Source organism: Antedon bifida, chromosome 4 (assembly GCF_963402885.1).
Source record: "Antedon bifida chromosome 4, ecAntBifi1.1, whole genome shotgun sequence".
NCBI classification, from domain to species: Eukaryota; Metazoa; Echinodermata; class Crinoidea; order Comatulida; family Antedonidae; genus Antedon; species Antedon bifida.
Window position 1 is genome coordinate 28,940,833 of NC_136229.1, and position 16,932 is coordinate 28,957,764.

Here is a 16,932-nt window from a genome sequence, read left to right on the forward strand (position 1 = left end):
TTTTATAGTATTAAATCTTTAAAACTCTTAATAAACTTCAATGTATTAGTTTTTTGTATCAGGGAATACAGTAATCTACATAATTATATTCTTCAATTATTATGGCTCAAATTATTGAGTACTGCATTATAGTAACTCGTTTATCTGAAATAAATATTTCTGTTTATTTTTCCCCAACAATATTCAAACTTAACCTATTAATTCTCTCTCGTGTGTATTCTCACATGTCTTTTCAAATTATCAATGTTCGCATTTATAATAATGGAGTGTATCTCTGTATTCTAAAATGTTCCTTCAAATCACCACTGTGTGTTCAAAGTACAATGATTTTCCCACAAAATTTATATTCTTTTGTTGCTCTAAAGATCTGTCTACGCTATCAAACTTTATTTGACAAAATATTTTGCCTACTGTAGTACATCACTAAGTATCTGAGTGCTTTCATTTTGTTTATTTTTCCCCACACTGTTTTGTTTTGGTGTGTTTCTTACATTTTGTTCTCAAATGTCTTTTCAAATCACCCCTTTGATCATATTTCTTCCCATAAGAATGGTCTATCCTGTGTGCATTCTCAAATGCATCTTCAAATCTCTATTATGTTTAAATGTCTTCCCACAACGTTTACATTCGTATGGTGTCTCTCCTGTGTGTATTCTCAAATGTCTTTTCAAATTTCCATTTTGTTTAAATTTCTTCCCACAATGTTCACATTCATAAGGTGTATCTCCTGTGTGTATTCTCAAATGTCTTTTCAAATTTCCATTTAGTTTAAATTTCTTACCACATTGTTCACATTCATATGGTGTCTCTCCTGTGTGTGTTCTCAAATGTCTTTTCAAATCCCCATTTAGTTTAACTTTCTTACCACAATGTTCACATTCATATGGTGTCTCTCCTGTGTGTGTTCTCAAATGTCTTTTCAAATCCCCATTTTGTTTAAATTTCTTACCACAATGTTCACATTCATATGGTGTCTCTCTTGTGTGTGTTCTCAAATGAATCTTCAAATTTCCATTTTGTTTAAATTTCTTACCACAATGTTCACATTCATATGGTGTCTCTCTTGTGTGTGTTCTCAAATGAATCTTCAAATTTCCATTTAGTTTAAATTTCTTACCACAATGTTCACACTCATATGGTGTCTCTCTAGTGTGTGTTCTCAAATGTATCTTCAAACTTCCACTTTCTTTAAATTTCTTACCACAATGTTTACATTCATATGGTGTCTCTCTAATGTGTGTTCTCAAATGTATCTTCAAACTTCCACTTTCTTTAAATTTCTTCCCACAATGTTCACATTCATATGGTGTCTCTCCTGTGTGTTTTTTTAAATGTTTCCGATTTCCATTTTGTTTCAATTTCTTACCACCATGTTCACAATCATATGGTGTCTCTCTAGTGTGTTTTCTCAAATGTATCTTTAAACTTCCATTTTGTTTACATTTTTGTCCACAATGTTCACATTCATATGGTGTCTCTCCTGTGTGTGTTCTCAAATGTCTTTTCAAATCCCAATTTTGTTTAAATTTCTTACCACAATGTTCACATTCATATGGTGTCTCTCTTGTGTGTGTTCTCGAATGAATCTTCAAATTTCCGTTTAGTTTAAATTTCTTACCACAATGTTCACATTCATATGGTGTCTCTCTTGTGTGTGTTCTCAAATGTCTTTTCAAATCCCAATTTTGTTTAAATTTCTTACCACAATGTTTACATTCATATGGTGTCTCTCTAGTGTGTGTTTTCAAATGTATCTTCAAACTTCCACTTTCTTTAAATTTCTTCCCACAATGTTCACATTCATATGGTGTCTCTCCTGTGTGTTTTCTCAAATGTTTCCGATTTCCATTTTGTTTCAATTTCTTACCACCATGTTTACACTCATATGGTGTCTCTCCTGTGTATTTTCTCAAACGAATCTCTAAATTTCCATTGTGTTTAAATTTCTTACCACCATGCTCACATTCATATGGTGTCTCTCCTGTGTTTGTGCTCAAATGTTTTTTCAAATTCCGATTCCCTTCCTTCTCATGCTCACATTCATATGGTGTCTCTCCTGTGTTTGTGCTCAAATGTTTTTTCAAATTCCGATTCCCTTCCTTCTCATGCTCACATTCATATCGTGTCTCTCCTGTGTTTGTACTCAAATGTTTTTTTAAATTCCGATTTCCTTCCTTCTCTTTTTCACAATCATATGGTGTCTCTCCTGTGTGTTTTCTCAAACGAATCTTTAAATTTCCATTTTGTTTAAATTTCTTACCACAATGTTCACATTCATATTGTGTCTCTCTTGTGTGTTTTCTCAAATTCATTTTCCAATTCCAGCTTTGTTTAAATTTCTTTGCACAATTTTGACATTCATATGGTGTCTCTCTTTTGTGTGTTCTCAAATGTGTTTTCAAAGTTGACTTCCATTTGAATTTCTTCCCGCAATGTTCACATTCATATGGTGTCTCTCCTGCTTTTGTGCTCATATGTTTTTTCAAATTCCTATTTCCTTCCTTCTCATGCTCACATTCATATGGTGTCTCTCCTGTGTTTGTGCTCAAATGTTTTTTCAAATTCGTATTTCCTTCCTTCTCATGCTCACATTCATATGGTGTCTCTCCTGTGTTTGTGCTAAAATGTTTTTTCAAATTCTGATTTCCTTCCTTCTCATGCTCACATTCATATGGTGTCTCTCCTGTGTGTTTTCTCAAATGTTTCCGATTTCCATTTTGTTTCAAATTCTTACCACCATGTTTACACTCATATGGTGTCTCTCCTGTGTATTTTCTCAAACGAATCTCTAAATTTCCATTGTGTTTAAATTTCTTACCACCATGCTCACATTCATATGGTGTCTCTCCTGTGTTTGTGCTCAAATGTTTTTTCAAATTCGTATTTCCTTCCTTCTCATGCTCACATTCATATGGTGTCTCTCCTGTGTTTGTACTCAAATGTTTTTTCAAATTCCGATTCCCTTCCTTCTCATGCTCACATTCATATGGTGTCTCTCCTGTGTTTGTGCTCAAATGTTTTTTCAAATTCCGATTCCCTTCCTTCTCATGCTCACATTCATATGGTGTCTCTCCTGTGTTTGTGCTCAAATGTTTTTTCAAATTCCGATTCCCTTCCTTCTCATGCTCACATTCATATGGTGTCTCTCCTGTGTTTGTGCTCAAATGTTTTTTCAAATTCGTATTTCCTTCCTTCTCATGCTCACATTCATATGGTGTCTCTCCTGTGTTTGTGCTCAAATGTTTTTTCAAATTCCTATTTCCTTCCTTCTCATGTTCACATTCATATGGTGTCTCTCCTGTGTTTGTGCTCAAATGTTTTTTCAAATTCCGATTTCCTTCCTTCTCATGCTCACATTCATATGGTGTCTCTCCTGTGTTTGTGCTAAAATGTTTTTTCAAATTCTGATTTCCTTCCTTCTCATGCTCACATTCATATGGTGTTTCTCCTTTGTTTGTGCTCAAATGTTTTTTCAAATTCGTATTTCCTTCCTTCTCATGCTCACATTCATATGGTGTCTCTCCTGTGTTTGTGCTAAAATGTTTTTTCAAATTCCGATTCCCTTCCTTCTCATGCTCACATTCATATGGTGTCTCTCCTGTGTTTGTGCTAAAATGTTTTTTCAAATTCCTATTTCCTTCCTTCTCATGCTCACATTCATATGGTGTCTCTCCTGTGTTTGTGCTCAAATGTTTTTTCAAATTCCGATTCCCTTCCTTCTCATGCTCACATTCATATGGTGTCTCTCCTGTGTTTGTGCTCAAAAGTTTTTTCAAATTCCTATTTCCTTCCTTCTCATGTTCACATTCATATGGTGTCTCTCCTGTGTTTGTGCTCAAAAGTTTTTTCAAATTCCTATTTCCTTCCTTCTCATGCTCACATTCATATGGTGTCTCTTCTGTGTTTGTGCTCAAAGTTTTTTTCAAATTCCGATTTCCTTCTTTCTCATGCTCACATTTATATGGTATCTCGTTATGTAGCTTACACTTGGCAATTGTATCTTCACAGAGCTCACATTTTATTTCTTTAGAATGAGTGTGTAATCCTAAATGTTCTTTCAAGTCACTGAATTCCAACTTAACTCCACAGTGTTCACATTTATATTTCATGCTGTATTCTGTAATCTGAAAGAAAATATGTTGTTAAATTAACTACGGTAATAGTTATTCATGGTTTTGAGAATTTTTTTCACTGATTTCTTTAAAGATAATATTTCCATAAAAAACACCTAAAAAGGCAAAAAGAATAAAACTTTTGTAGGCTAAAAAAATTATAGATAACTATGGAAGAAAAATTCCATTGTTTACAAATTATTTATAAAAATACATTATTAAATACTGTATTATTATTCCAGACAGCAAAAGCAGGTACTGTAACTGAAGGTGAAATAGATTATAAAAATTTACTTTTAATACTACCCATTCTAACGGCACACGAAGCCGAAGCCATAACGATTTAGTTGTCCCCACCTGGAATTGTTTTCAAGGCAACAAAACTTTTTATTTATCTTTCATCTAAAAGCTAGAATGCACTTACAGTATATTATTTTAAAATCAAAAATCAACTTTAAAAATATGTCAATAACTTCATTCCAAAATACAATTAATATGCAAAACTAAAACTTAAAGTTTTCTTTTCTAAAATTGATTTCTATTTTTATTGTATATTTTCTCTATTTATAATTTTGATTACTCTTTGTCTTTACTTTTTTATGTTTGTTATATTTCCAATTACTGCACCACTTATTTTAACAAAAACATTTAAACAAATGGATTGTTTTAATATTAAATTTGTGAACGGTATGCACTTTTTTTTTATAACAAAGGATTCAACTCCAGGAATAGTCACTAAAACATGCCTGGTAGTGTACCATGTGACTAAAACGATTTTGTAGTTGTTTACAATATATATATAATATGGCTGATATAAATACTTATTATATAGTCCGGTATAGGCCCGTAACCACTTTTTTTTTGCTGGGCATACTAACACTATGATTTTTTACTACAGGCCTAGTCAAGCCTTAACAAAAAGAGATTATTCAATTTAAATCAACATTAATTTAGCAAAAGACATACAAATATATTTTACAAGTCAATAATTACAACCAAAACCATTTGTTATTAGTTTTACGCTTAAAAATACAAATTTGAACTACCAAACACCAATACGTTTGGATCTTTTAAAAAGAACTTATGGAACGCGCAGGAAGCCTGGTTACGGTCATGGTAACGTCCTAATTGATGCTGTAATCTCATGAATGATTTATTATTTTTCTGCCCGAGACGTCGAGTAATAGAAATTTCGCCATCGGCGCTCCATATTACTAATAGCCATAGATATAATTATCTCTAAAAGTCGAGCGGTGCAGCGACCGAATACGTAACACCATCGCCGATTGGAATCGCGACCGAACTGTACAGTACCACTGTTCGGTTATTACTAGCCATGAGTAGCGAAACGCTAGCTGCTAGGTAGTAAATTAATAAACCATTGAGTAATATTACTTCATGAAATAACATGCCTAGGAGGCCTACCTACAAGTACTGTATAGTAACTAGCCTAGCTACCTTAACTTAAATATTCATCAATATAGTATTGTAAGTTCGTGAATCAAACACCATATTTGGTGAAATCAACCTGTTGAAAGGTGTATGTCACACGTGCCTCTACTCTCTCCTCCAACCACGTGTTGTGTGGATACTAGATACTACAGTATTATATATAATGAGGCGCCAATATGGATTTAATCAACGTCAACTACTATTTGAGCTCGATACAGAGGAAATGTCGAGGAAATTAAATATATCAATGTAAAAATATTGATACTGTACGCATCGGCGGGCGGCCTAGAAAAAAAATATCGGAGGAGTTATGATACCATAGATAGAGCATGGATAGAGTATTAATATTCACTATAATATCTCTAGACCTAATAATGATGCACTATACTTCTTAGCCACACACAAATACTGTAGGTATAACCGCAACCGTTCCATTTTTTGACGTACGTCAACAATCTAGGCTACTAAACAATTATAGGTACGCAGTTGTCTGGTGTCTCTTTTTTGTACGAATCGTTCATGGCCCAGTTCGCTGTAGGCCTACTGCGGTATGGCCTATACAGTATACACGTGTCGATATGTTACATCCAGACACCAAAATGCGAGATAATTATGACCCTTGTTGTTAATGCACTTATCAGTTTCAAATTACTATACTGTTGACATATTTTGTTACATATATATATATATATAGACCCATTATTTCGGGCAATGGCACTGCTACAGAGAAAATTTCTGAATATGTGGATGATTTACTTAGACCATATGTGACTGATCTCCCTTCATACATTCAGGACTCCACGGACTTTATCCGCAAAATTAACCAAATTCAAAATTTACCTAATAATTCTGTTCTGGCTACATTAGATGTTTCATCATTGTATACTAATATCCCTCACGAAGAAGGAGCCGACGCATGTATTTTAAATTACATACAAATTCCAGGCAAAACGCCTACTAAAGCTCATTTACGAGAACTGGTCATGTTGATTTTAACCAACAACAATTTTATTTTTGGAAATGACCATTACCTTCAAATTCATGGCACAGCGATGGGCACAAAAATGGCGCCATCTTTTGCAAATTTATTTATGGGACAATTTGAGGCCAATTTTCTGTCCCTCCAACCAAACAAACCACTTGTTTGGTTTAGATACATTGACGACATCTTCATGATCTGGACCCATGGTGAAGATAATTTGGAATCTTTTCTTCTCAATATTAATGCAGCCCACCCAACTATCAATTATTAAGAAAAATTATAAAAATTAAGTGGCCGTATACAATCAGAAATATAGAACTATATAGCAGAACGAAAGAACTAAAATGGTCAAACATAATAAGGAAAAGAAAATACAAATGGACCGGACATATGCTAAGGCTTCCGATGGACACTCCAGCCAAATTAGCGTTGACAGAATCCATTCGAAAAGTTAAAAGACCAGTGGGCAGACCAAAAACTACCTGGATAGGAAACATAAATAAAGAACTCAAAAAAGCAAATACATCGATCGCAAAATTAATGACAGACCATCAGACCACCAAAAGAGAGTCATGGAAACGATTAGCGTACGCAATGTCTACCCAAGACGAATAGCGTAACGGATGATGATGATGATGATGACCCAACTATCAAATTTACAGCTACCAAATCCACTAGTAGCGTTGATTTTTTGGACACTATAGTGACCATAGAAAATGGTACACTCAAAACTGACCTATTCCGTAAACCCACGGATAAAAATATGTACCTGCTTCCTAGCAGTTGTCACCCCCGACACTGTACTAAAAACATACCGTACAGTCAAGCATTACGTATCAGACGTATCTGTTCTTCAGATTTAGATTTTCAGAATCGTACCGAAGAACTAACCGGACATCTCCGGAATAGAAATTACAAGAAGGAATACATCGAAACTGCTATAAAGAAAGCAAAAGATATTCCTCGATGTCAAACACTGACGTACAAACCACGTCAGCCAAAAAAATCGACCAGAGTGCCATTGGTCACAACCTACCACCCTAGGTTGCCTCCATTACGGGCTATTATTGAGAAACATATGCCCATTCTACAGTCCACAGAACGTCTCAGGACTGCTTTTCCGGAACCACCCATTATTGCATTTCGTAGACCTCCCAACCTTCGTGATATATTAGTCAGATCCAAATTTAAGAGTGAAATTAACTCTCATGACAGCCAAAATTTGGGCAGTCACCTTTGCGGCAAATCTTGCAAAACTTGTTCATTGGTTGATTCTACTGAAAAATTTCAGAGTAACCAAACTGGCCGCATTTTTCGGATAAGACAATCAATTAATTGTCTAACCAAAAACGTCATTTATCTCATATACTGTAATATTTGTGGCAAACAGTACGTCGGAGAAACAAAAAACACTCTCCGCATGAGAATGACACAACACAGATCAGCTATCAAAACATTAAAGCTTGATCAACCTGTAGCCGAACATTTTAATTCAGCTGGTCACTCGATTGCAAATTTCAGAGTTATTGCAATAGACCACGACGTCAAATGGAGCGACAAAACTCGCAAAGACAAAGAAAACCACTGGGAATTACTACTTAAAACCACAAAACCTTTTGGACTTAACATTAGGAACATACTCCCAGATCGGTAAAATTATGCCATTGACTACCAAAATTTAAGTTTCAATATTAACCACCATTTTAGCTTTTTTTAGTTCCAGTCCAAAATTGTTTATATCTCTACCAAGCTACCTTCTTTGTTTTCTACTCTTATTCAGTCTCCACCCACTATTCAACACGCTGTTTCTATTGTTATATTTCTTTTATTCCTGTCCACCCAGGCAGCACTTGCCAACTCATATGCTATGACTTTATCCAAATTCCCTCACTTGCACTGATGAAGGGCTAGTGTTGCCCGAAAGCTCTGCTAACTTTTCTGGCTGTTTACATTATCGTTTTGATTTAGCTTTTCGCTTTTTTATTTGTATCTCCATTGAGATCCAGCCACTGATACCCACAGCATTGTCATTTTTTTCAGTAATTTGCCTTTGGATTTATATATATATAAACACATTAGGCAATGAACATTAATTCGAAACCGCCCGGTGATATACTGAAATTTTAATTAATTAATTTGAAACGATAAAGATGAGGAAATCTGTGAGAATGAGAAAAAGTCGCCCCAACCGAGACTCGAACTCGGACCGCCTGCTTGATATGCAGATGTCCTAACCATTAGACCACTGGGGCTTTCATGGTATTGTTCAAGCTCGATTGGATAGCGACTCTTTAACATTCTCGGCGTGGTACGGCGGAACAGCACTAGTCCTCAGTTGTACGCACGCGCAACAGAGATCAAATTGATACGCCCTCATCTTTCAGTATTTTTGTTCACGAGGCGGGATCTCCGAAGAGATACTTTTATATATATAAACACATTAGGCAATGAACATTAATTCGAAACCGCCCGGTGATATACTGAAATTTTAATTAATTAATTTGAAACGATAAAGATGAGGAAATCTGTGAGAATGAGAAAAAGTCGCCCCAACCGAGACTCGAACTCGGACCGCCTGCTTGATATGCAGATGTCCTAACCATTAGACCACTGGGGCTTTCATGGTATTGTTCATATATATATATATATACTGAGGTTGAAGTTATCAGACCGTTAGGATAGAGTGCTCAATACCAAGGTAGAGCATAAATAAATAAAATAACAGCAGAAAACTTGGTTACTTCATTGTTTTAATCACTACAAATTTGTTTCGTACGACCAGCATGTCATGCTGGTCGTACGAAACAAATTTGTAGTGATTAAAACAATGAAGTAACCAAGTTTTCTGCTGTTATTTTATTTATATATATATATATAAATCAAAGAGCTGCATAGGCAGGATATAGAAAAAAAATCAAGATCAAATAAGTTAAAACTGCCTCAATATAGATTTATTTTTACGACATGTTTCGGGCATAGCCCATCATCAGGTGAAGAGAATTGTAACAAAGGATAACATATATAAGTCACAAAATTACATAATAAAACAAATCAGCCAATCAAAGATGTTAACAAACAAAAGGCATAGTTATAAAGGCACACCTCCAAAAGCTATGGGGTACAAAGCAGAAATGGTTGCTTATAAAGCAGGAAATTTAAAACAAAGAAAAAAGCTTAAAGTGTAAATAATTGTTAATATGTGAATGTCTCTGGCAAAATTAATTAAAATTATATATATATCGCCCCACACCCTTGGATCCGCATCTGATACTACAGTGTAATGTATTAAACTAATAACACATGTAAACAATAATTTAGGCCTATAGGCTTATTCATTTTGTCATTGAAGCAAACTTTATTATTCTCAGAAAAAACGTGAAAAAAGCTAAACTGATTTACAAAATTGTTTCTACAAACCTACATACATAAGTGAAAAAGAATATTGAATGTGGTAGGCCTATATGTGGTTATACTGTAATAACATATCCATAGCATAAGCTATTTTAAACTTGTAAGGTACTGATTGTGTATACAAGAATATGTTATATTAAATTAATTTTCTAAATATTTAATATCAGGATTATTCAATTAATAATAATGAATTCAACCAGTGTCAACCATTTTTGGATTCTATTTAAGTTTTGTAATGATTTGAACAATTTAGCACCTATAATGCTGAAAGAGTCGTTCAAAATATGTATGTGTATAATGTTCTGATTAAAGAGATCAATTAAATAAATTACTGATTATTATTGTTTTGATCATAATATATTTAATGACTACGAGGAAAAATACAAAAGCAATTGAAATAAAGAACAATTAGGATTAAAGAAATAATATATAAAATTATATGTTATATAAGTACTTTAAATATAAGTATATATTGTGTATCTTAAATGCATAATTAAGTATTTTAAATGTATTTTAACATACCGTATATCCAGAAAGTAAATGTTTCATAGTTATGACAAATAGAGCTGATGAAAGTAGGCATAAGCAATTCCGTTATTTGAAAATGCTAAGTTCTACATTAAAATCAACACCATACTATACTAGGATCTTTTTTTGGATATAATACACATTATAGGCCTATTCAAATACATTTTACTTTTTTAAATACCAATAAAAATAAATTTAAATACAAAACTTATTATTATTATTATCAAAAGTATTGACAATTAATATATAAAGTATAATAAATTAAATTTATTAATTTTTTCTCATTTGTGAGACTATTATTCATTCATTAATACTAGGCATATTTTCTATCAGCGCTATCCGCTTCCGAAAAAATTAATTCCCCAGAGGATCTCAAAGCAGGCAAACTTATCTTACATCCTAACAGAAACATTGCAATTTAAATAGCTTAGAAACAGGTTTTTTGTTGAAATTTTTATATTTTATGTTAAATTAGCAACTGTGGAAATTAGTTTCACTAATACTAAATTGAAAAAAGTATAACTTATTACACATTCTGTGGTCCACTTCCAAATTGTAGTCTTGGCATTTGAAGCACTGTATGAAATGCAATAGAAATGAATATTGTTATATGGTATGTATACGGTACTGACTACTTACGTATATATCATTGAATAATAACAACTTTGTTAACAGTATAATAATTGGTAAATCACCCAGACCTGATGGTATACAACTATCAAACAGTAATAATTAGTTGGTAATTCAGCCTAAATGCACGAAGCTATTGCAGATGTCAGTAGGACTATTTTTATGGCACGTCATCCCAGGGAAGAACAACCGTGATCTGGGCTTTTGTTGATCAGTAAGGTTGAAGCAAGCAGTAGACTTACTTTTCTTACCTGCATTATTTTACAGAATTAAGACTTGTTTAGACCCATCATCTTCTGAATCATCTAATATAAGCCAGTAAGAGTAAGTAAGATAAGAAAGAAACAAAATGTAATTATTAAAAAAAATGATAATGGATATATTGGACCACTGTATGTAGTGAAAAGAAGAAATTTAATGCTCTGTTGATATTGAGTATTATAGTGTGTATACGTGTTGATGATAATGAAATGATAATATACTGCCGATATGGCTCATGGCGCTGTTTGCATCAACAACTGGTAAAAACATCAGTAAATAGTGAAGTTTTCAGATTGTTTTAAAGCTGTTTAGACTAGTGGAGCATTTAACTTTTAAAATGTTTTTATATTTAATGTAGGTACTACTAATAATAGTAGAACATAACATTTGGGTTGACTTTAATGGTACGATGATCCGTGAATTTATAATCTGTTTGTTAGACAGCAACTAAAGTAGCTATAGGACTTTTAGATGGGGCCAACACTCACGTGATGGAAATGCATCCCGAATGAGAATACAAATTTAACATCATACTAATGAACGACAATGTTATTGAATTAAATGTTGTGATAATTGCAAAGTTGTACGAGTTCATACGGTACAGACAAAATTAAGTCCACGATTACAAATGTGACACTTTACGAATACCCTTGGTTCCGTGGGGCACGGTATGTAAAAACTGTAGGACTAAGAAAGTGTTGTAGAAAGAATCAATTTCCTTACTTCTGTTAGAATATAATCTTCCTTCATTAGGTTTTCAACCAAATCAAAATGATCCACATTTGGAATTACTTTGTACTCTGCATTCACTCCGACATCTTTGCAAGACTGAAATATTAGTTAAAAGGATGAGAAGTACTACAAAGTAGTAATATTACTGTATAACAACGAACACAATATAACACTATCCAGCAACTAGGCCTATATACAAATTAAGCTCAGAAACTGAGAAAAATACTTGTCAAAGTAGAGATACCGACAGAGGGTGCATTATTATTTTCCACTATATGGAGCACCGAATCTTTAAAATAGACAGGTAGTTTGTTTTAGCCTATAATAACAAACCCCATCACAGAGATATGACAATGAGGTAAGTAGATGATACAATATAATAATTGAATCATGAATGTACTCCAGAACACGCCATTGTAATTATAATATAGGGGTTCCATACCTTTGCATAGTTAGACGATTGCTCTTTGTATTCAGGTGATTCATTCTCACCAACAACAACATGAACTACTTCCATACTGCTGCAGTGTTTCCCAACATCACCAACATGTGCCATAGGGCTCTCTTGCTTGGCTATTTCTCTGCAAACAAATATTTTTGCTGTTTAGTTCAAACCTAAAAAAAGATTCAGTTTTAAAAAGCAGTGCTGTGTAGTTTTGTGGCATCATTTGATATAATCAACTTTCACATCAGGTTTCTGAGCTGATGCTTTTGTTAACATACACCTACTATAACCAATCCTACGCATTAGCTAATTCAGGTCGTTGTCTCTCTGGTTCACCTTATATCTTTCAGTTGTACCCTACATACAAAAAAAAGTATAAATCGCTGAGTCTTAAACAAGCACTAAACTTCTAACTTTTCTTTTCAAGGCAAGTTGTAAACTATTAGTTTTGCAAGGGTTTATTATGAATATTACCAGCACAGAGGTGTATTATAACATTTCAGATTCTCCAAGGTAATTTTTTCTCAAAGGGTTTATTTTTTTACCGAAGCATGCAAAATGATTATTAAATAAATATATCATATCTTCACTATCATTGCTGTTGTGTGTTTTTTTAAACGTACTCTGTCATGCGGAGCTCATCGTTCAATGATGATGTTTGAAACAGAGGGAGTAAGTCATAAACTCCGCTTAACAGAACAGCACCTAAAATAAATAAGGAAGTCAAAGAATAACCAGTTGTCAAGAAAACAAGTTTATTTATCTTTTAAAAAAGCTTAATTCAATTGTTCGGAAAAAATGTTTAAAACAAATGTATTTTAACTTTAATAGATTGGTAGCAACATACAATATGTACAATTGTAAACAAATAAACATGTAGCAAGAATTAACATTGACATCATAAAATTGATATTTTATAATTTCCGTTGAAAACTGTAATTTTAGTAATTTTCATCAATTAAATCTCATGTACTTTACTTTACTCTCAGGGTAAAATATTACATATAGGAAGCACAATTTTTAAGCCATGGCGTTCGATATTTAGTCGCGGTATAGGTCGTCTTAGAACACATCGCACACATAATTCTAACATTAAAAAATATAAACGTGCAATGTGCCACCATGTGTAATAATTGTGATTACAATATTAAACAATATACCTCTTATGGGATTGCTGGTCAATTGAAGTTGCTGTACCCAATCAACTTCCAGTATTCTTGAAACCAAAAAGGCACCGGCTGAATGTCCTGTCAAATACATTCCCCTGAATAACAAATAGTAACATTATTAAAATATAAATTTTTTAATTTAATTTTTAAAGGATGGATAAAATAAAGAACGCATGTACCTTGATTTTGTAAACTTGTTCAAAATAAAACCAACTGCTGTCTTGTTTTGGTTCACTATTTCTGGTACAGATGCTGTAAAAATACAAAGCAAATATATGTTTATGTTATGTACATCGGTGGAGCTGTTAACTTGGTTAACGTGTTTGCCTTCTAATTCCAAGGTCCTGGGGTTAATTCTGACCACCTAAGTGCCAGGATTGTAAATCACGACTCTTTCAGCTCCACTCCCTGAGCCTCAAATGAGAGCACAATAAATTATAAAATAGTTTATCCATCCTGTAATCTGTTGAATGCGTATTAAATTGTTTAAATAGAAAGAAAAAAAAGGTCCGCATTTGTGAAATAGACTAGAAAATCATATTAATATTTAAGAAAAGAAAAACATAAAACAGTTGTATTTGTCTCTTTACCATTATTAATTAATACATATTTTTATCTTCATTTAATTTCAATTTCTGTTATATTCATATTGTATTTATTTGTACCTAATTCTAATCTTGATCATATTAATGGGTCTTTAATTTATTTTTGTTCTTTTTTTATTTCCATTACCATTGTTATTATTACTGTCATTGAATAAATGTTATTTAGACTTGAACCATACAACACCACCTACTGTACATGGTAAAGAATCGGACTGGCAATACAAATGCACAGTTTAATATCTGCCTCTCATGCTAGAAGATGCTTCTATCATTTCGTAATTCACCTTCAAACTCGATTCAGACTGACCCAGGGTACATAAAAGCCCCTGTGCATATTAAGAACTGCTTTGAGAGCTTACCTTTTGGTGCTAGGTCATATCCTATGCAAACAAATATTGCGCCATGTTTTACAAATTGTTCAGCAATGCAAACATAATCTTCAGGACTGAATATAAACAACATATCTATTATTTTTTATAATTTTTTATTTTTTTTATATTAGTTTTGTAATTATATTTATTTCTATATGGACAATTGAATTGAATAACCACAACTGTCTCGTTCGTGAGCTTAATTGTCTTTAATTTTCTGTCTGGAAACTTATTTCAGCCTCAATTTGCGTTTTTTTAAACATTTAGAAGTAACATAAAATTGACAAAAACGTAAGAAAGTTTTATACGAGACCATAAAAAATAAAGAAAAACAAACATCTGTTAGAAATAGATTGTAGAGTACCGTACCCGCAGTACCACTGAGCCATTTTCTTGTTTGTTTATAATGAAGAAATATTATTTGAATATTTTATACGGATACTTCACAACTAATTTGTTTTAAAATAAACTCACCGTCCAGCTAACCAACCTCCTCCATGGATAAATACAATCACTGGGGCGTCTGAAAGTCCAGATATTAATAATGTACCGTATAAATTAATGATGAAAAAATGATTAGGCCCTATATACTGTATTGAATAACAATTGTATTAATCCCAGTTCAAAATTTTAAAAAGGAAAAGGTTTCATTGTTAGTAAGTATCTGGTTCATACTTTGTACAGCTACTAAACCATTTTTATTATTTTTTGAATATTTTTCCTTCTCTATATTAAGGGGAACATAACAAGAATTAATTTAATTTCTCACCATCATCATGTTCTGTTGGGTACACAATTTCTAATTTCTGAGAATCAGAAGAACCAAAAACAACATTTTCTGTACGATATTTCTGGGGAACAATCTTTGAAGCTAGAAAATAATGTTCAGTTCAAATGTTACTATAATGAATTAGAAAGTGAGATGAAGTAAAGTAGGCCTACAGAAAAGACCTGCAGAATACCGATTTAATTTGTGTGCGATCTGTCTTGTATGCCTATACCTTTAATTATGAAAGCTTTTCTTTTCGAAAAACTTTACTTGATAGGTTGCCCTAAAGATTTGTTAATGCTATCAGAAAATCAAACATTTTTATATACCTGTGGTCAGAACTTTGTAGTGCGTATCAACAATTTCATTTGATGGTAGACGTTTAGACCACCTGCTGGGACTGTATGCTATTAATGCATGTGCTTGTGTTATGAACTGTATAAAATGATAACAAATTAAAACATTAATTTATTTAAATCAAGGTTCGTTTTGATTTTGAATCTGTGATATCATTACAATTTGTTTTATGTACCCAAAATTACGGGCGATTTCCGCTGAACGACGGAATAATGAGCTATTAAAGTCGTCGCACCTTTCTTTAACTTATATATTAAAATAAAAAAAAGATATTCTATATCAATATATTAAGGTGTATGTCAGTAATGTTTGCACATAGCGTTCGTGTTTCAGATAAAAAAAAAAAACACTTTATAACCGACTTTGTTTTTATAAAATCATTGATACAATTATATAAACAAGACATTGTATATGGCTGCAGTCGCGTGCTCAAGTTAGTGTTTACCGACCGACCACCGACCGACCGACCGACATAGTTGCACGCGACTAAAATGCATTTTTTTAATTGTGTAATTGGGAAGAAGGTGTTTTAAAGGTCTATTCTATATGACCTTAATTGCCACTACTACTACTACTATCCTACTTTTCTTGTTTGTGTGTCTTTTAAAATTTAATGAATTAAATTACATTTTTTCTCAGCAAGGTGAATAAAAATACTACTATACTATGATATTAGAATGTGGCAACACAGATCTTTACCAACTTCAAGTTACCACCATGCTTGTTTAGCAGCGACCGCATCACTCAGTCAAAAATGACTATTTCAATCAATTCTTTTATTTCGGAAATTTCATTCATATCAACAAACGTACGTACAAACAGAAAAAAAAATTCGCAAATTATAGACGTTAGTGATTTTCCTTATCATACAGTAGTAGACCTATACAGCAGGTCAGAGTGCGTTAAGCTTGGTTCTCACTAGGACGCAGATCAGCACACCTGTAGACGATCCACTACTCTTTGCGAATAGTGTACCAAGTTCTTTAACGTGCACTATGTACACGGGACCAACGGCTTTACGTTCCATCCGAAGGACGAGGCAATACAAGTAAAGCATCTTGCCTAAGACTACAGTTTGTATGGTACAGACAGGCTCGAACCCATGCCT

At 33.1% G+C, this 16,932-nt stretch overlaps 3 protein-coding genes across 3 annotated transcripts in view; all 3 read right to left on the minus strand.

The window, feature by feature from the left end:
- Window positions 1-529: 529 nt before the first annotated feature.
- LOC144840231 (uncharacterized) lies at window positions 530-2,694 on the minus strand. Its single transcript, XM_078695976.1, has one exon. The coding sequence runs from the start codon at window positions 2,472-2,474 to the stop codon at window positions 555-557; it is 1,920 nt and encodes a 639-aa protein (XP_078552102.1). The 5' UTR covers window positions 2,475-2,694; the 3' UTR covers window positions 530-554.
- Window positions 2,695-2,748: 54 nt separating this feature from the next.
- The window catches only part of LOC144839312 (uncharacterized), a 36,848-nt gene continuing 22,664 nt past the window's right edge, over window positions 2,749-16,932 (minus strand). Inside the window, exons 2-3 of the mRNA XM_078694627.1 lie at window positions 3,581-4,124; window positions 2,749-2,786 (exon numbers count right to left, since the gene is read on the minus strand). Of these exons, the coding sequence (XP_078550753.1) occupies window positions 2,749-2,786; window positions 3,581-4,109 (567 nt within the window). The 5' untranslated portion in view covers window positions 4,110-4,124. The remainder of the gene's footprint in view (window positions 2,787-3,580; window positions 4,125-16,932) is intronic.
- Window positions 12,064-16,565, minus strand: LOC144839313 (kynurenine formamidase-like). Its single transcript, XM_078694628.1, has 10 exons — window positions 16,524-16,565; window positions 15,797-15,902; window positions 15,468-15,569; window positions 15,173-15,221; window positions 14,687-14,772; window positions 13,902-13,974; window positions 13,714-13,817; window positions 13,177-13,258; window positions 12,551-12,689; window positions 12,064-12,204 (listed from the first exon to the last, which is right to left on the minus strand). The coding sequence occupies exons 1-10, from the start codon at window positions 16,563-16,565 to the stop codon at window positions 12,064-12,066; spliced, it is 924 nt and encodes a 307-aa protein (XP_078550754.1).

What these genes read in the sequence shown, in the direction of transcription:
- LOC144840231 (XM_078695976.1), bottom strand. Translation starts at nt 2,474, where the DNA reads ATGAGCACAAAAGCAGGAGAGACACCATATGAATGTGAACATTGCGGG.
- LOC144839313 (XM_078694628.1), bottom strand. Translation starts at nt 16,565, where the DNA reads ATGCGGTCGCTGCTAAACAAGCATGGTGGTAACTTGAAGTTG. An exon ending in AACAAGTTTACAAAATCAAG is followed by an intron (nt 13,818 to 13,901) that starts GTACATGCGTTC and finishes TTTGTTATTCAG; the next exon opens with GGGAATGTATTTGACAGGAC. An exon ending in GACCAGCAATCCCATAAGAG is followed by an intron (nt 13,259 to 13,713) that starts GTATATTGTTTA and finishes TATTTATTTTAG; the next exon opens with GTGCTGTTCTGTTAAGCGGA.